Below are 21,366 nucleotides of genomic sequence, written 5' to 3' on the forward strand. Positions count from 1 at the left end.
GGGAAAAGTTCCAAATTTTCAGTTTCAGAGATCATCTTATTTCCTTATGAAATCTGTAAAATTTGTATGTTTAGTTTGAATTTTTATTATCAGAATGTGTGATGTTTGGGAAAAAAATTTTAAAAATTGCTATTAATGATCTCCAAGTATGTGTTTATGGCCTGATTTACATGTTGTGTGGACTGATAAAGCTGGAATAACTCTTGGTGGAAACCCTTAATATTGCAAATAAAAAATAACATGAAATATTTCCCATATCACAAATAACAAAAACTATCACAAAACATTCCACAATATAAAAACAAATATTACATAAAAAACAAACTTTCTAGAAAGAGTACACAAAATATCACAGATTACATGAAAAAAAAATTATTTCACAAATATTCAAGAAAAATTTATTCTAAAAATTGCCATATAGAATTTACTTCTTTATTAATATTTGTTGTCAATCTTCTTCTTTGCTCAATAGCTGAGCGATGATTACAGAGGAATGATTTGACGTAACGATCCGGATCAAATTGAAGCAATGGTTTTCCATTTATTTGTATGGTCATCATAATCTGCAGTGTGTTTAATTGTCACAATATTATTCATTATGTTGAAAGCTCACTCAGCTTCGCCAGTGCTAATCACAATGGTTTCAAAGATATTTTCTAGCTTTCTTAATTGAAAAGGTAATTTCACTCGATTTTAAAGATAAACTGTCTTTGACAAAATTTCTAAAATCATTAATTTTTATTTCATATTTTATCAGAAAACTTTAAATTTCTTATTTGGTTTTCACTGTCTTGCCACCAAGATGAAAGTTATTTCATATTCCATGATTTCGGGTAGCGTATGTTTAAAATTTCTTTCAATGGTATCATTATTTTCTTTATTTAATTTAAAATTACCCTGTTGCATTAATAACTAATCCTTTAAGGATAAAACAATGCATTTAATAACTTGTCACGAGGTAATTTTTTTTACTTTCGATTTTGATTCCTTCAAATTCTTTCCACTTCAACATGCTCTCAATTTTAACTTCATAATTTCCTTCAGAATTTTTCAAATTAGCAATAGCACTGATAGTTTGAATAATTAATTTATATGCTTTTACCATTATGATTCTGTAAAGCTCCTGGGATGTCAATCATTAGTGCTAAATGGTTAAGAAATTCCAAATTTAAAAGTCGATTTAATAATCCCAAATATTTAACTTCTGGTTCAAAATGTTTGCACAAAGCGGGATAATTCCTCCACCCCACAATTGCCGTCCGTAAGCTATAAGCTGCTCATCGTGGCCCGAAAACACGGTCGATCTTTATAGTTTCCACATCAAGTTCTTTAGCAATCATCCTTAATTTGTGCTAGTTTTTTGGAGATTGGTGATAGTTTTTTGTTTTTTTTTAATTATTGCCTGTATGCCATTATATTTTAGAACATTTTCTACACAGTGAAAGGCTCGACAAAGTTTCAAAATCTGCCAACATTTCATCTTCGTAAAGTTTATATAATATCTAGTTGCCTCAATCCCCCACTCTATGTTGCTATTGTCACTAGTTCTTTGAATACTGTGCAAAATGTTGGAGTCACACGGATATTCAGCTACTGTGACCATGTAAACACAGACAAGAGAAATTTACTGGAAGGTGTGGATCACTCACTTCTCCGAAAACGCCTCCGTAGCCAGGTGGGTAGGAGCAGCAGTGCATAGCACATGCTTCTTGATTAGACCAGGGTTCGAGCCCATGACCACCAAATATGTAGGATGCGGAAAGGTCAGGGAATGACCACTGCATATCCCCGGAGCAATATGGCCTTAGTTGCTAATGCTCCTAAAAAAAAACCAAATAACCAAATAACAATTCTCCGAAAAACATATGCCCGTTTGTCGGAGTAAAGGGGAACCATGACAAAGGTTGACCGGAGGCTATAATGGAAAGCATATTGACTAGCACAACTTCTCGGTATGTGACTACTTAGGTTTTACGGACACCACTAACATTGTGAAACGGTAATCCCTTTCACCCTTAATTTGCATTTTCTAATTACCTAAATTTCCTAAAGGTGAGAACAATGCATACACAGTTGTCTCTCCTAATCTGTTCGTTACATGGAAATTTTCTTCATTCAATGGAAACTAGTTTAAATGTAATTACCAAGGGGAATCAAAAAAGTTCATTAAATAGAGGTCGGACTGTAATTAAATCAAAAATGAAGCAATTTTAAAATACATAACCGATCGATTGCACCATTAAAATGCTGGGAATGGGCCCCTCTCGCCCCACCGTAGTTACGTCTCTGGATACTCAATAATTGCATTCAGGATTTTATTTGCAAAATCATCTCAACAGTGGGCTTGCAAATTTTCAAAAAAATAACAATGGGCTCTTGCGAGCCCACTATAGCTCACCACTGTATCCTTCAGCTTTCACCTTACATCGTAGTGAGGTAAAGTCTGAAGAATACATTGGAGATATTTGTTCTAGTCTAGATTATGATATGTTGATGTTTGCTGAAGCTTGGTTATTTTGTTTGACTTTTGTGTATAGTGTGTATTCAGTTGTGAGATAAACTAAAATTGGAGAAGGTATCTCAATTTTAGCAAAATCGTATTTTAAAACTGTATCCTTATAAAGTATAAGGATTTTAAAATGGTATCCTTATAAAGTATTCATTCTTTTTCAAAAAGAACAAATACTTTAACAATTATTAATTTATTTTGGATTAGTTAATTAAATGTATTAACATAAAGGAATTGTATGTATATGGAAATAAGACAGTAGTTGTGTATTGTAGGTAAACATAGGGTAGGGAATAACAAACCAAAAAGTAGTAAAATAAGACAGAAAAAAGCGGCTATGGCATAATCTGCAAAATAACTTTTATAGAGGGCAGTACTCTGTTAATAAAGATGAATATTCAGGCATGCTGGGTTTGTAATAGAGGGTTTTGGCATGTGAAAGTAAGGATGGTTAGAAGCGTCCACTTAAGTGTATGGTAAGGAATGGGAATTGACTCTGGATAAAAAATGAAGATTGACAGTATTATAAAGAGGAGAAAAGTACTAGCACCAGTCTGTCCCTCTAATTCTAATAGGTAGGCTAGAGGAGGGTGTTTCAACTTCCACAGTACAAAACCAGGAATTGGTAGTGCTTTAATTAATTGAGACTGTATTTTCTAGTTTATTATTTTTGAACAATTGTGTTATTAATGATTCCAAAATAAAGGTCAAAACATATAAAATCCATGTTGAACTTCATTTTAAATATAAAATCTGTGCAAACAGACTTTTTGTGACCATTTGTCATTCTGTAGTTCTGATCTGATTTGTTTTATTCCTTTATCTTTTAATCCAGTTCTATCCAACTGCTGGCTTTCAGGAACCATATGAGACTCTCATTGGTTTTGAGCAGCATTAGAGAGTATTCTCCCATTTCCCCAAATGTCTCTTAATGCTCTCCTCTTTAAAAGAGACAGAAGAGAAATAGTGAACCTTGTTGAACACATTACAAAAAGTGCTTAAAAAGTGGTAATTTTCCAGTTGATTTCATGACATCTAGTAAATAACTTTTTTGTCAGAAGCAAATTCATTAAATTTTTCTAATTTTAGTTAATATCATTACACTATATTAAATTTAAATAAATGGTTTTGAACCTTATGAGTATAATTCTTATTCGTGTGCTTACGCTGCATATCATTGCAGGTAAGCTATTTGCATCGATATATTGAGAAAAAAAAATTATAATGTGGCCTATGTGTGTCCCCGATTTGAAGTTGGACAGCCCTATTGTATTCCACAGAGAATTTGTTTTTACTTCATAAATAAATTAGTTGTTGCAGAATACTACTTTATTCTGACATTAATTGATTAAAATTGTTCTTTTGGAATAGTTATATTCTCTTAAGCAGAACTTCAATTATATGAAATGTTCATAGTTTTAGGGTTTGCAGACATTCTTTTTCCATTAATATTATCTTAAGTGAGCTAAAAAAAAAAAAAAAGAAAGAAAGAAAAACAGTTGAAATAATAATAATACTTATTTTACAGCTTGTCATGACAAAAATTGACATGGCCATTCCCTCTCAGAGGCTACGTAATTTACTTTATTTGCAACAGCTGAGAGATAAGTTTATGTCAACACATTGTTTTCCTCAGCCTTTTATGGTAAGGTAAGTAATGGTCTTTTGTTTTGGATTGTATATAATAAAACCTATTGGCATATTGGTATAAGTATTGTACTACTAAATATTGTTATTTGCAGTAAATACCCATTTTATCCTAGGTAATGATTTGGCCATATTTGTTTCATTATTATTTTAGTGTTGTTAACCCTGCTAAAGCCAAGATATGTCAAAGAATGCTAAGGTAGCTATAAAATGTAAATAATAAATTACCTACCAGTGACATTAATGTCAGTTTTAGTATCCCTTGATTACTGTGATTCCTTTCGAGTTCCATCAGTAATTGTTTTGTTAATAAAGATTTTTGACCATAAATAAAATAACACACTTACATTAAATCTAATGTATGTGATTATTAAAAATATGAATTTAAAATTAGTTTAATTTTTCTGTCCAGTTCTGACAGCATGCGACTGTCACATGCTTTGGGAGCATCTTGAATAGTTGATGCACACCACCTTAAACATTTTGAGTGCCAGTAATGAAGAATGAGAGTTTCGTTTTTACAAGTACCATGATCTGTTATTCTCAATGGCATGAGCAGTAGCAATGCATTTTAATTCTCCTGGCAACAAATTACATCTGCCCAAAGAAGGAGGGCAAATTCAAACATGAACAAATATTTTAAAAAATTTTAAACAAATGAACAATTTTTTTAAAATTTATTTAAATTTTAAAATTTATTGAACAAACATTTTAAAAATTATTTAAAAACACATTTTAAAATATATGGTTTCAAAAAAAAAAAAGTTTGGGATTTCAGAGGTGTGTTGATAGAAGAATTTAAAATTGATAGTACCTTGGAAATTGCATTTCCCACTGCAACGGGTATGGCCATGTTTACTGGAGGGTTATCCACAGTGATTATGTGAATAAAGATTTAAGTACTTTAAGTACTTAAATCTTTATTTAATGCAGTGATCTTCATAAAGGCTTTTAATTTCTATAAATGTTAATATTTTCTTTGATGCACGCTGAGACTGAGAAATTTAGAGTGCAATCCTATTTGCATTTATGACATACCTCCTGCCTAGAAGCTTGGAATCACGTTTCATTTTTCTTAATTTTCAAAGATTTTATTAAAATAAGACCAACGTGTTTACCAGTTTTTATTAAAATAATTTTGATTATGTATAAAAATCAAAAAACTTAAATAATATTTAAGAAATTTCTAGAATCAAGAATAGTCACCTGGTACTTTGAAATATTCACCTCGTCAGAAAGGTGTGGAAGAGTCCTGAATGTGGTAGAACATTGTAAACGATTCTAGAATATTCAAAAAAGTGAGAGTATTGTTTCAATATTATAGCAGATCGTAGGTGATTTTAGGGTGTTTTGCAATAATATAAATTGAGGAGTATGAGCTGTAACTTATAAAATCAAATACCTGTCATTCAGAAAGTATGTTTTGTACAAGTTTTGTGATAAACATGGAATGGAATAGAATAAGGAACCATGTGTTTTAAAAAAGAAGTGCTATTATAGCTCTGCATAAAGAAAGTTATTCTATGAGAAGTACGAAGTGTGTTCAACAAATTATCTACCTAAAGTACTTCTCATAGTTATATTTCAGTGATTTATGAATTATCGTGTTCCTACATATCTCAATTTGAATCGTACTAATTTTGATCCTATTATGTTTTTAGGTTGTGCTGCTGTAACAAAAAGAAAGAAGACACCTGTATCAAATTATGGATTTGCTGAAATTGGAGCATCATTCAGTCATCAAGTTTCTGACCAAAGAAGGAAATGGGCCGAAGGCCAGTCATGAAAGGTGGTGGCTGTGTATGGCAACAGTACACCTTCAGAGTACCAGGTGAAATTGTGGTTAAAACAATTCAAGTGGGGTTGAGAGAGTCCATCAAAGATGATCCACATCCACAAAGGCCTGTGACAGCAACCATTCCAGAAATGTGCCAAGCTGTGGAAACCCTTGTGCTGTGAATGACATGTTTAAAGGTGTCCCAGGTCTCTAGGGAATATGACATATCTGAGGGAACAGTCATAACCATCCTCCATGAACATTTAGGGATGAGTAAGGTCAGTGCAAGGTGGGTCCCCAGATTTCTGGCCCCTGTGCAAAAGCAATTCAGAATATCATGTTGTGAAGAGAATTTAGAGCTTCATGGAAGGGATCCTGAAACTTTCATCTCCAGAATTGTTATGGGTGATGAAATATGGGTTCATCATAGTGTTTGGTGGGGAGCCTCCAGTGATTTCCCACAGCTGTGCTTTATACTCTGTGCAGTAAAACAGAACTCTGTGAAAGCCAGAAGTGTGAGTAGTGTGTTGTTTTATGAAGTGTACTGTTGGGTTGTGTTGTTATCTGGCTTTTTGCTGCAAGGTCCATGATGGAACTCCATGTTGCCCACCACTCTAACCTCTGGGAGGTAGCCAGGCAGTCTCAAAATCTCTGGCTGGTCTCTGCCATGGTTGGCTGAGCTTCATGACAGAGACCACAAAAAAAAAAAAAAAAAAAAAAAAAAGAGAGAGAGAGTAGGAAAGTGAAAATATAGTTGAGGGGGGAAAAAGAGGGAGTCAGGTGAGCCTTTTGGAAGACAGTGAAGCTATCCCCGGGTGAGATGCTTCCATCAGGCAAAAGAGGAGGAAAGGGAACAAAAGTGACAGTGCAAGGGAGCACTGCGTACATCTCCATTTGACAGGTAGAGTCAAGCTCAGGTTATTTTCTTTGAGTCAAGTCCAAGTGATGTTTAGATTTGTAGATCCAATAATCATCTGATTGTTAAAATGTTATGTTCTAGTCAGGGTTTACCTCTTCTCAAACAGGTCATGTGCGAAGCGGTGAAGGCAATATAGTCTTTGTTTTCCAGTACTTGGTGCTCAATGTTTTTTGAAGATAGTGTATCCTTATAAGTAGAGTACATCATATATCCTCATAGATTTCATAATTGTACATAAGATGGTCCCAGTTTTCAGGGGAGCCGCAATGGCATAGTTGATCGTCAATGATACCCAGCGCTTCCAATTTTCCTTTGATTGATCCATGGCCAGTATGTAGGAACGAGAAATACAGGCCAGGGGAGAACCACTAAGGTAACTCTGGGTAAGTTCTGGAAATTTCAGGGATGAATTTTTTAGTGATATTTCCTTTAGTAGAATTAGTCCATCTTGACTGTCAAAACTGCATCGTGTTGTATCAGCCGCTTTTTCTCTACCTTGGTATTGTTGGCAGGATCAGTTGTGAATCCGAGGCATGTGATGGATCTCCCCTTGGAAAAACTGTGCAGCAGCCCACGTCTGACAACCTCAGAGTCCATCGGAAGTGCACCAGCCAGTACCTGCAGAGCATGGGTGCTGAAGGTGCAACAGGCCCTTTTAATGGTAAGAAGGATGGCACTTTGCATTGTTTCTAGTTTCCTCCTTTTTTTTTTTTTTTTTTTGGTTAGTTGTTGGCACATCGGTTTCTGTGCCTCACAAAGTTTTTGCATTTTACTGTGATCCAAGCCCGAGGTGGAATTCGAACCCGCAACCTTTGGGTTGCCAGGCAGGCGCTTTACCCACATGGCTAGCCCAGTCGGCAGTTTCCTCCTGTTTACAGCTGTAATAGCTTTGTGAAACCAGACTCCAGATCCAAAGCTGATAATAGGCACAGACAGCTCCATAGTAAAGAGAGAGAGAGAGGGCACGCTTTTTCAGGCCCCAATCTCGTGAAATTTTATTTACTAGTGCAGCGTAGTTGCGAATATTCTTTGTAAGGCAGGTCACATATGGAGTAAAGGAGAGATTTTAATCCAATATAATGCTGAGATATTTAAGTTCTGAGGACAGTCAGATAATCCTGTTCTGTATCTTTATTTGTGGTGGTCTTGTCGGATGGAGCTTCCCTTTTAGTGGTATGGAGTTTTTGCAGACAAGATCTGTAAGTCGTTATGATCAACCCATTCCTGCAGGGTGACAAGAGCTCTGTTTGCTGTTTTCTAATTGTTGTCTGGAGTCTGCTGCCAGAGTAAGAACCAGATCATCTGCATATGCTTGGGAAGTAACATTTTGTAGGTTCGTGGTTAGAAAGGCGTCTAGTACTATATTCCATGGGATGGACTCCAGGACTGAACCCTGGGGGCATCCTCTGTGGACTTTTCAAGATGCCTAGATGTATGGTGCTTTAACTGTTATACTTCTTTGTTAGAGATAGTCCTTGATGCAGTAGTAGAGGTTCTGTGGCAGGTTGGCTGTCCAGAGTCTGTCAAGAACACTTGGCGATCAAAGTGAATCAAATGACCTGGCACAATCGATTGCGATCATCGGGAAATATTTTTTGGTGGAGTTTTTTGCAGCAGAGATGATGCTTTCCAGTGCATCCACAGTGGAGAAGCCCTCTTTAAATCTGTATTGATTTGGTGATTGTAGGCCTGCATTGTTATAGTGGGCGACTATTCTGTTACACAGTAGGTGCTCAAAAGGTTTACTCAAAACTGAGAGGACTATAGGCCTGTGTTAGTTTGTTAGTTGTCTCACGGCACCGGGATTTTCCCCCCCCTCCCATCTCTGCAGGGCTATAGGCTTGCTTGTATGAGTTTGCCTGGTCCTCCGGCTTGTTCGGGTTTTTCAGGATGAGCCATACATTGGCTTCTTTCCGGGCAGATGGGAAGTGGCTGGTGTGTATTTTTTGGTGGAGTATGTGATCTGGGATGTATTTTACCACTTTCTTTATTATTTTGGGCTCTAATAAGTCCAGTCCAGGCATTTTGTGGTTCTTAATCTTGGCAGTTGCAAGAGCCAGTTCTTCCAGAGTGAAGGGAGGTTTAGTCTGTTGTGTTGAGCATGCTTCATTTTCATGGCAGAGCTGGGTGGGTTTGAAAATAGAGTCGAGGATATTATTTATTGTACTTTGCCAGCTTGTCAGTGTGCCGTCCGATAATTTAGTTGTTAGGATTACTTTACCCCTGTGGAGTTTGTTGGTAGTCATTTTGTAGACTCTCCCCAAGGATCCACGCTACCCGCTGTGAAAACAAGGTCCCCCAAGATGCACAGTGGGCTTTTTTCACTCTGTGACTGAGTTAGTCCATCTCAGGCGTAGATAGCAAGGTTTTTTCCCTCCAGAAACGGATTTTTTCATCCAGCAAAACAGGCAAATTGACCAGAGAACACATGCAATTTACAGTCATAATACATATATGGGTATATGTAAGAGATTACGGGTGGCCCTAATATAATAATTTGAATTTTCTTCCGAATGAGAGCAGTGTATTCGTTTCGCACTCATCTATATTGTTGCCAGAGCACCTCAGCCAGGGCCTTTGGGTCCACTGGAATGTCTTCCTTTTGTGATTGACCTCATGTCTAAGTGCCTGCAACTCCAAGTGCAACCAAGGGACAGCACCCTGAGCATAGAGTTCTTCTTCTTCCTAATTCCTATATTATAGGCCGCCATAATGAGGTTTGTGATTTTGTGTTAATGCTGATCAGGTCCTATCTAGTCGCTATCTGACTTGGGTCTGTCTTCCCATTGAAGTTCACGCCTCTCCCACTTTCCAATCAAGTAGGTAGCTGGCGAGGGTGACTTCAGTGGTGGCCTCCCACAGGGTTATTTGGCAAATTGATGATGACAAGGTTTGAGTTGGCCAAAAATTCCTCCATGTGTCAGCCTTTGTAAATCCCACGACGATTTTTCATGTTGCTCTGCCATAACTGAGAGCAGCAGTTTAGTCAGCACAAATTACAATCTTCTGGTTTGGGAGTTCCAGTTGGGCTGTTTATCTAGTTGCTGGCTTAATGTTGTCTCCTGGTTTGCCGTAAAGTGAAATAGCTTAGAGCTCACCCAAGGGGGTGATCAGATGTACACACGTGGCCCAGGCCGTGCATAGGTGGTCTATCCTTGTAACAGTGACGTTCGGGTTTCGCACCATGATGGCAGCCCAGGGGGGTGTCACCTTCCTTTTGTATTGTCTTTATGCAAAGGGATATCCCCTTACCTTTTTGTTATTCGTATAGGGTTCTTGCAGCATTATCACATCACAGTTCTCCTCATCCACCTTTATTGTAATCTGTTCCACGATCGCTTGAGCCCTCTGTGTATTTACTTGGAAAAATTTTATCTCTTTGCCATTGAACTTTTTAGGCAGCGACCCCATGATTGGTTCTGGTTTGGTGTATACTCTTAAATTTCAGATAGACAGGACAATTACTCTCCCTGATCAGGTGATTATGCTGAATCTTCTGGGACTCACAGCTGGCACAGACAGGTGGTGCTGCAGACTTATTTGGACAAGAGTTGAAGTCATGCCCTTGTTCGGTACAATGGCCACAGGTAGAAACGGCCTGAGCACACGTGTGCATAGTGTGACCAAAACGGCAACACTTAAAAGATTTGTGGCCGCCACATACTCTGAAGCGGTGGCTTCCCCATAGTATGTATATCCTATTTTGGTTGCTAATTATGGGCCATGCTGAGGGGACAAGCTCTACAACCCAGTTTATGGCATTTCGACTTGTAGTTTTCGTCTGATATTTTGGAAATATCAGACGAAAACTACAAATGGTTCTGCAAATTCCTGTTGGAAAGCTCTTCCTTAACTTCATCTGGTGTGAGTTCTCTGTCAACATCATAAATGATGATCGAGGGTCCTCTCTTTCTGGGTGTCTCATCAATCCTAATGATTTGATTCTCGTATTAGTCAGTATATGTACTGCATCCTCCTTGGTCTCAGTTTCAATTATTACTCTGGTATTTCTGGTTTTCCTAATCGATTTGATTGTGGTTGTTTTAAGGTCTCCACTTAAGTTGGTTATAATTGTGGTCTTAATTTCTTCACTCGTGTTTGGAACATCCTCTGTGGCAGGCTTCAGCACCACAAAGCCAAAACCCAACCTTGTGTTGCTGAAGCCTGCCACAGAGGATGGGTTTTGGAAGGAGCACCTTCGTCTTCTGTAGTGGTTGTTTTGAGGTGGATGTGGAGTTTTGTGCTGATTACTCAGCACATCGGCATAGGTAGTACTGTGTACCATTTGGTTTCCTCTACCGTCAAAATATGCCTCTAATCTTGCTGCAATTTTCTCTGCTTCAAGATGTACATTCAATGAGACTGTCTCCAGTTTAGGCCAAAGGCCTACTATCTCTCCATGCAGCACAGTGGTGATTTGACTGCTGGACTCTTTCATTATGTTTTCTAGTTGGCTTTGAAGGGTCGGGAGGGTTGGCTCAGTATTTTTCGCTAACTCTGTTGTCTTGTTTATTTCATCATTTGCCTTTACTTGAAGGTTTGGGTTGCCTTGGGCATCTTTCAGTTTGCTTTGCAACCATGTTTTTCTTTCCAACTTGATACCCTCTCCCTGGTCAGTAACAGCTTCAGCATGGCTTTGTTTATCAAGCTGGCTGAAATATATATGGCTGTCACTGACGTCCCGCCTTCTACTGTGCTGCATACTATTTTCATTCCTAATTCCCTTTGAACACGACAAAATACTCGCTTCAGTGTCATATCCTATCTCAATTTTTACTGAAGAAATTTTTATTTTCCTCAGCCAAATCCATATCACTGAACATTTCTCTTAACTTTACTTAATTCCTTATCCGAATCATTCTCAGGAGTATTGATCTTAACTTTTCTCCTATTGCTTTTTCTCTAGTTGGCAGTTGCAAGAGCCAGTTGCATCCGCACCTCCATAGACAGAAGCCTCAGAAGATTCTCTGCTTACAAATTCATAAAATCTGCAACGTTCTCGAGTTCCACACCACAAATTTCATCATACATGAAACCACCCCCTATGTGAATCTGACTCCATTTGACAAAGTGTTTTTTTTTTTTTTATGTAACAATTGCTGTATGGGCCTTTACTAATTAAAACTCAAGTCTCTAAAAATCTATATCTTTTCCAATAAGATGATATTTTCTCCCAAAGTTAGATATAACTAATCAATGTGACAAACCCCTTCACCTAATAAAGTCCCCTGCATCCATAACTTGTAAAATTTAAAAAACAGCTCTTAAAAATTTCAAATACTAGCGCTATGCTAAAGCTTAGGCAGCTGGAATTGACAGTTAGAACAAAGAATGCTCTAACTGACAAAACAAACTTATTCATAAATTTAGCATAAATATTATCTTTCCTTGATTAGAAATAGTCAAACCTGATGAACCTCGTTAACCTATACCCGAGTTTCACAAAAGAATTTAAAATAAACACCTTAAAAAAAAAACATATTTATAAATGCATTTAACAAGAGTACATATAATAGCAGTCATCACAGCTAACTGCCATGCCATTGTTGAATCACATGGATTCATCACTGGGATCCTTGAGACCAAGGAAGAATCAATTCAGTGGAAGCACAAGGGTTGTTCCCCACCCAAAAAATTTCGGACACAACCTCCAGCTGGAAAGATTATGGCCACTATTTTTTAGAATGCTGAAGGAATTTTGTACATTCAGTACTTGGAACATAAGCAGACAGTCACTGGGGAGTGGCCCCGGGTGCCAAGCGTTTCTTGAGGCCAAGCAATTTTCTAAAGCGACTGAGTTTTTCCTTGTTTCATTTTGTTCATAAGTCTTTCTGTTGATTAGCTCTACTTTTTAAAAGTATAGAAAGAGAGCCAGAAAAAGGAAAGTACCTTTTTCTTTATTGTATATACTAACCGTACTAACTCCTGTGCTTGGCCAAAAGCGGCACTGCTCCTGCCTCCCCATGGCGGGGCCGGTAACCTGGGTGGAAAAGCTAATCCCCCAGGGCGAAAAGGAGCCAACATGGATAAAGAAAATTATCCAGCCTTAGAGCCTTCAAGCTCAAATACCATAGATTGGTATAACTCTGATGAAGGTAGTGCGCAACATAAGCGCTTAAAAATACATAATCATCAACCCGAGTATCCAACTTTCCTGATTATCCATTCCTTAACTAGTCAACCAGTGAGCAAACTCTCTCCATTTATTATACAGAGATTTCTAGAAAATGCTGCTGGATCACCTAAAATGGTAAAAAGGTTACAGTCAGGGGATTTGCTTGTGGAAAGTACACAGTCGAAACATTCAGAATTGTTGTTAAAGATGACAACATTTGGTAGTATCCCTGTTAAAATATCTCCCCACTCAACCTTAAATAGTTCCAAAGGTGTTATCTCTGAGTGGGATCTATTGAATGTAACAGAAGAGGAGCTTGTACAAGAACTTAAAGACCAAAAAGTCATACAAGCTAAGAGAATTTTGACTCGTAGAGATGGCAATCTCATACCAACCTGCAGTGTAATTCTCACATTCAATACTCCAAACTTACCAAATACTGTAAAAGCTGGTTATCTAAATTGCCACATCCGCCCGTATATACCAAATCCAATACGGTGTTATAAGTGTCAGAAGTTCGGACACTCTAAGGCAACATGTCGAGGAAACACAATATGCCCAAAATGTGGATCCCATGATCACACTCAAACAGACTGTACTGCTACATCTCCAGTTTGCCCTAACTGCAGGGAAGATCATCCTGCATATTCTAGAAATTGCGAGCTATGGAAAGTTGGGAAAAAAATACAGAAATTTAAAGTTGAAAATAAAGTGACTTATCAGGAAGCGAGACGACAAATATTGAAAGATACTCCTGCACGCACATATGCAGATGTTACAAAGAAATATCGTTCAATTGCTACACAAACCAATGACTTAATTCCACCGAACATATCACTTGCTGAATGGGCTAGAGCTCAGCTTTCAGTTCCTCAGCCATCCTTGAAGCAAAACAACAGAGACCAGACTTGTAATACCCCAATTTCCATCCCCACCACTAGTGGCATCAAGTCACAAAGTGAGACCAGGATGACAAATGCTGAATCTTCTATTAAAACCCAAATTAATACTGCAGAAATGGATACAGATGACAAAACTCAACAAGAACCTATATTAGAAATTCATGCCGAAGAAGATATGGACACTGGACGGCCTACCTTTCCTAAAAAAGATAAAATTAAAATAGATTGCAATAAGCCTACTGCCTCTAAAAGGCAACCGGATCATCCTACCACTAAAACTAAATAATGAAGTGCATTTTACAATGGAATTGTCGAGGACTACGTACTAATACAGACGAACTTTATGACCTAATCCGAGATTTCAATCCAGCAGGCATTTGTTTACAGGAAACATTTTTAACTCCACAAGTGACCCCCTCAATAAAGAAATATATTTTGTACAGGCGTGACAGGAATACAGCAACTGCAGCCCATGGAGGTGTAGCGGTTTTGGTATCCGTTACTAATCTGTCCAGACAAATCCCCTTAAAAACTAATTTAGAAGTTGTTGCTGTAAGAATAGAAATTGGAATATCTTTATCTCTTGTTTCTATTTATCTTCCACCAAACCAAACGTATATACTTCGAGACTTTGATGAGCTCCTTGCCCAGATACCACCTCCTTTTTGTTTGATGGGTGACTTTAATGGACACCACCCGTTATGGAGAAGTCTACATATGGATAAAAGAGGGCAGCTAATAGAAACATTACTGGACAAACAAAATCTAACTCTGCTGAACACCAGTGCACATACTCATGTTAATTTTCCCTCAGGAAATACCTCAGCCATAGATCTGTCTATCTGCTCCCCCGCTCTGTAGCCAAGTATACATTGGGCAGTATTGGATAATCCCCACAATAGTGATCATCTTCCAATTACTTGTAAATTCCAAACTACCCCCCACCTATCCGGAAACTCGCAGAAGATGGAAATTTACAAAGGCAAACTGGGAAAAATTTTCCTCAAGTACAGTTTTGGATAAAAACTTCATTCTGAACCAGTCAATAGATGAAGCTAATGACCATATTACTAAACGGATACTAGCAGCAGCTGATAAAGCTATTCCTCAGTCGTCGACTCATCCACGCAGGTGCAAAAACTACTGGTGGAATGATGAATGTAATAGAGCAAAAAAAGAAAAGAACAAAGCTTGGAATATCTTCCGCAAGCATCCCACTATTATTAACCTTATAAATTACAAGAAACTAAACGCTAAAGCACGACAAATAAGAAGGAAAGCCAAAAAAGAATCCTGGATACAGTTTGCTTCCACTATCACCAAAAACACCGATACTAGATTAATCTGGAGGAAAATCCAACATCTGAATGGCAAATATCCATTGTCATCCTCTCCAATATTGATCTGCAATGGACAGGAACTGTCTTCCTCCAAAGACATTGCAAACGCTTTTGCTAAAGCCTTTGCAAAAATTTCAGCAGAAAATTCATATGATACTTCATTCCAACAAATTAAAGTGGTAGCAGAAAGGTATAAGTTAAATTTCAACACCAGTCTGTCTCTTCCATATAATCAGCCTTTTACTATATCCAAGTTAACGGATGCTCTTAACAGATCACCCAATAGTGCAGCTGGCCCTGATGGTATATTTTATATCATGCTAAAACACTTGAATGATACTGCTTTACAAATTCTTTTAATATTTTTTAACAGAATTTTTGAGGAAGATGTTCATCCGCGCTCTTGGAAACATTCACTTGTATTAGCCATCCCTAAACCAGGAAAAGACCTTTCTAATCCAGGAAATTATCGTCCAATTTCCTTAACTAGTTGTTTGGGGAAAACACTGGAGAAAATGGTTCTTAAGCACCTTACCTGGTTTCTTGAGTCACATAACATCTTGCATAAAAATCAGTATGGCTTTCGGCAAAACAGATCTGCATTAGATATGATGACCAAAGCAGAATCAAACCTCAGAAACGCTTTTGTCAGAAATGACCACCTCGTTATGGTAAGTTTCGATTTAGAAAAGGCCTTTGATACAACATGGCGTTTCGGTATTCCTCGGGATCTTTACACCTTTGGTCTACAAGGCAGGCTTCCTTTGTTTATTCAGCGCTTTCTCCAGGGCAAAACCTTCCAGGTTAGTCATCTAAATGTTGTTTCTAGAATTCATATACAGGAGGAGGGGGTCCCTCAAGGATCTGTCTTGAGTCCTACGCTATTTTTAATAAGAATAAACAATGTCATCCATGATATTCCAAGCACAGTAGAATTATATCATTATGCAGATGACCTCATGATTTCGTGCCAAGGAAAAACTATGAATTCTATTGAGAGACAGCTTCATCTCTCAATAAACAAAATTGAGCTGTGGATGTCTCGCAATGGCTGCAGCTTATCAACACAAAAATCTAACTGTATTCATTTCTGTAAAAAACGTAAGATCCACCCTGAGCCTGAACTACATCTTAAAAATTTCACCATACCTCTTTCCAATAGTATCAGATTTCTTGGCCTAATCCTGGACAATAAATTAAACTTCTTACAACACATCACATATCTCAGAACCATTTGCTTGAAAAAATTAAATATCCTCCGAGTACTCTCTTCATCGACATGGGGTGCTGACCGATACACTCTGCTTCGGCTATATCGGGTATTAATTCGATCTCGTTTGGATTACAGAGCTCCAATCTATGACTCTGCCAGGAAAAGTGCACTAACTTGGCTAGACACTATCCATCACAGTGCCCTAAGAACTGCTTTAGGAGCATTCAGAACATCCCCTGTACAGAGTCTATATATAGATGCGCATGAACTTCCACTCCATCTTCCGAGGAAAATGTTGATTCTCAACTATGCGGCAAAAATACGGAGTCTTCCTTTTCATCCTATCTCGCCATACTTATTTGAGCCCCAATGGACCACATTTTATCAAAACAAACCAAACGAAAACAAGCCTATTGGGATAAGGTTGCTACAGTTATCACAACGTTGGAATCTAGACATGGGTAATGTCTTTCAGGAAATGAGCAATCACGACCCTCCGGGGTCTGATTATACACCCGTCTGTGACTTCTCATTCCAACAATGGGGGAAAAAGCAGGCAGCAGACCTTACCATCAGGAAACTCCATGCTGCACATGTCGCAGAAAATTCTCAGTGTCTTCAAATATATACCGATGGCTCGAAAACAAGTACGACAGTGGGCGCAGCGGCAGTTTCTTCTATCTTTTCTACTTCTGTGTCCCTTCCAAAGGAATGCAGCGTCTATTCTGCTGAACTGTGGGCAATTAAAATAGCTCTGGATCACGTGATTAATCTCTCCAGGAAGCGAATTATGATCTACTCTGATTCTCTCAGTGCAATAAAATCGTTGAAAAATCCATTCAAACCAATCCACCCCGTCTTGAAGCAAATTAGATCACAGATTATTGTGTTACAAGCTGTAAACAAATCAGTCAGTTTCTGTTGGATACCAGGCCATGTAGGCATCAAAGGAAATGAATACGCAGATCAATCTACTAAACATCCAATCAATGTAAGATCTACTAACTACCAAGTGCCATACACAGACTACAAATCAGTCATAAAAAACGTGTGTGAAGAGCAATGGTTGCAAATCTGGCAGGCTCAGTACGGCAATAAACTGCTTCAATTTAAACAGGAACCTAAGTTGTGGCCCTCAAGCATGCGATCAAATAGGCAAGAGGAGGTGATCCTGGCTAGGACGCGTATTGGGCATACGTATCTAACCCATATTTATCTCCTCAAGGGGGAAGATCCGCCTATTTGTACATTTTGTCAGACTACACTTACGGTGAGGCATATTCTAATAAATTGCAATCATTATAATAATTATCGAAACAAAATTTTCAAATCGCTTTCACATCTGCAAGAACCTTTGACATTACCACATCTGATTGGAGACAATGCAAATCTAGCTTTGCATTGTCTCCAATAGCTATACTATCCAAACTGAGTTCTTTTATTTCTTAAAGCAGACGGGATTATTTTACAGATTTTAACTGGTAATGGCACTACCAAATAGAATCAGGCACAATATGGCCTTAGCAGCCCTTGTGCCATTAAACATCATATCAACCAACCAACCAACCAATCAATGGGGAGTCATATGTATTCCTACTGTATAATCTAAGGGATGTTATAAAGGAAAAACACTGTGGAAAACTCTCCAGAGGTGTGCTACTTTTTCAGGACAACACACCATAGCACAGGTCACTTGCTGCTGTTGCTTTGAAAGACTGTGACTTTACAGAACTTACCCATCCACCTTACAGACCTGGATCTGGCCCCCAGTGAGTACATTGCTTTGCTGATGATAATGAACTAAAGTCTGCTGTTTCTGCATTCTTTAATAGGCAGGACAAAGAATTTTATTTGTCTTGTATTTCCTCATTGCCAACAAAATGGAACAAATGTACTGAAGTTCAGGGGCGTTACATTGAAAAATAAAACCAGATTTTTGCCTCTATCTCATTTCCTTCATAGGTAGGTAGATAATGTATTGAATTCCCCTCGTATTAGCAAAAAAAAAAGAAGCTAGGTGTTTTGATTTAAAGGAGTACAAGCTGCTATTCGACAATTCAAGGTGACTGGCAGTTTAAAGGACAAACTGCGATCAGGACAACCACATGTAATAACAAAAGCATAAGATAAGATCATAACTGTGATTTCTAAATGCAGTCGATGACTTACTGCACCTGAAATCCAAGCTGAGTTCAACAGGAACAGAGAAACTCCCATGTCTTCGTCTACTGAAAACTTCATTTTAAAGAAGCAGGATTTCATGGTCATGTAGCAGTCAAAAACCCTTATTAAAAGTGGAAAATCAAAATAAATGGTTGGCTTGGTCTAAGAGCCATCAACATTGGACAGTTGAAGAGAAGTAAAACGTACTGTGGATGGATGAATCCAAATTTGAAATTTTTGGATCCAAGCTTCAAGAATAGAGTTTATATGAGACAATCAACTGAAAACAAAAATGCTACCACATTGTTTAGTGCTTACAGTCAAGTACAGTGGTGGTTCCATCATGATCTGGGGTTGCATCTGTTTTCTGGAGTGGGTGACATTGTCAGAATTGAAGGAATTTAAGAAAAGGTTATAGAAACATTGTTTCACATAATGCTATTAATTTTTTTGAAATTAGTTATGACAGTGTAAGTTATGATACAGAAACACAACACACTATAAAGTATTTTAAGATTTTAAGTTTATAAAGTATTTAAGAAGTCCAGATAATAATTATCTGGACTATTTAAGTCAAGATAATAATATTAAAAGTCCAGATAATAATATTATCTGGACTTCAATTATGTGAGAGAAATTTTATATTACAAAAAGACAATAACCCAAAGCACAGCTCTGAGCTGTGCTGGGATTTTCTAGCAGTTAAACAACAGGAGAGGGTATTGCAAATTATAATGTGGCCGCCTCAGTTGCCTGACGTAAAGCCAATAGAGCTTTTATGGGATCATTTAGACCATCAAGTCCATGAAGTCTGCCTATCTTCACAAAATTTATAGGAAACCGTATAGATTCCTTGCAATAATGTTAGTCAAGACAATATTAGACACTTAGTCGAGGCACTGTTATAAAATTAATCACCAGAATGCCATGTCTGTGTAAGGCAGTGATAAAATCTTGTGGAGGATATTTTGATGAAAAATCAGTATAGTTGTTAATATTAATAATTTCAATATATTTTGCTGTAAATTTTTCAATGCTTAATAAAAAAAAATCTTAAAGTGCTTTATAGCGTGTTGTGTTTTCGTATTATACCTTATATTGTCATAGCTAATTTCAAAAAAAATTAATGAAAACTTGTCATAAGCTGCGATTCCAAACTTTTAGGTGGGAGTGTATACAATATGAGAAAATGCTAAAATTGACATGGATGTATATTTAAGGTTTGATATCAAACAGTGAATGCCAAGTTCGTTCTAGCCTCAGCCAGTGAGGCTAGAACGAACCAGTGAGATGGAAAAGTTATGCTAAGTTTGCTATTGGCTAACCAGATTAAAAGTTTATCAAACATTTGGCAAATTTCATCACATTATTTAAATTGCAAATTTAGCATAACTTTTGATCTCACTGCTTTCCGTGGTTGAGCCTATAACAAACTTGGCATCACTGTTTGATCTCGTGTCTTTTCACGGTGGAGATTTTTGCAAATCTTGTGAAAGAACTTGGCTCACTTTTTTTTTTTTTTTTTTTTTGAGATATCAAATCTTTTTTCAGTTGAACTTTTGAAAGAAAGGGAGGTGATTTTTGTAATTGTTTTTATTTTCTTAAGTCTGGCATTAATAGTCCATTTTATTTATAGACACAATAATTCTTAATAATTTAATTTAGAAAAATTATTTTATATACATGGACATAATTTATAAATTAGCATTTAAAAATTTGAAATATATCTAGTAAAACAGGAGAACTATCTTATTTTTTTTCTCTCCCTTTGAACTTTTAGCTCAGTGACCATGGAAGGAATTGGTTACCTCCAGGCTTTTATTGCATATATTACAGGTAACTTGGCAATGCACAGTTGATGAACGATATCATATGATCAGTTGTAGTAACTGGGTGCTGGAGATTTGAGATTAGTGCAATATTTAAATGCAGAACTTTTATTTAAAGCATTATGAATACATTTATTCATGGTAGAAGTGACACCACTGAATAATGAAACAGACACTGGTATCTTCACTGCTTTTTTGCCAGCTAATTATGCACACAGTTGCTGAATGGTATTAAACTATAACCATTTGATGACATATTCTCATTGGGGTACCAGATAATTACTGTATCACTTCAAAGAAGTATAATAATGTAATTCTTCTGAAGATTGTGAAATAATGAACTACTTGATTCAGAATAGTATGGAAAAATCAATAAAGTTATTAATTGTTGATATATTATGAATATTTTGAGACTGTCCACATTTCTTATTTTCTAGTATTTTTTTTATTCTTTTTTTTATTTTTTTTATATTTTGAAGAATAATCCATACTGTGTAATTAATGTTTATAAAATTGATTTTGCTACTAAACTCTGAAGTCATGCTTGATAAATTAGCATTTTTATTACTTATCTTCATTTATTTTTTAAATAACACATCAAATGTTGCATGTGACTATATTAGGCTACATATAATTATCTGACTTTGAATAGTTGAGTACCATATCTAGAGCTGGCCAGATCTCTTTTAGACTTCTAAAACTTGAACACTTGAATTCAAGTAAAAAAAAAAAATCACAGACATACTATGTTGAATGACATAGAATAAACTTATTTGTTGTTTCTTATTATTTTTTTTTTCTTTTGTTGTTAGAATGCTTTTTTCTTTCTTTATTTGTACCAACTAAATTTTAAAAAAAATCAGGAATTCAGATTTTTTATGTATATTAAAAAAAAAACAAAAAAAAAACAATTGTCTGTGATCTTTTGAACTCTGCTAGGTATGACTCCAAA

At 36.9% G+C, this 21,366-nt stretch overlaps 1 protein-coding gene across 1 annotated transcript in view; it reads left to right on the forward strand.

Annotated features, from left to right (window-relative positions):
• The window catches only part of LOC150081979 (GTP-binding protein 8-like), a 105,656-nt gene extending 84,980 nt beyond the window's left edge, over nucleotides 1–20,676 (forward strand). Inside the window, exons 7-8 of the mRNA XM_090379875.1 lie at nucleotides 4,038–4,159; nucleotides 20,366–20,676. Coding sequence (XP_090236001.1) covers nucleotides 4,038–4,159; nucleotides 20,366–20,444 — 201 coding nt within the window. The 3' untranslated portion in view covers nucleotides 20,445–20,676. The remainder of the gene's footprint in view (nucleotides 1–4,037; nucleotides 4,160–20,365) is intronic.
• Nucleotides 20,677–21,366: the final 690 nt, after the last annotated feature.

The sequence above is a fragment of the Mastigoproctus giganteus genome, chromosome 8, assembly GCF_048544385.1.
Source record: "Mastigoproctus giganteus isolate SK-2022 chromosome 8, ASM4854438v1, whole genome shotgun sequence".
Lineage (NCBI taxonomy): Eukaryota > Metazoa > Arthropoda > Arachnida > Uropygi > Thelyphonidae > Mastigoproctus > Mastigoproctus giganteus.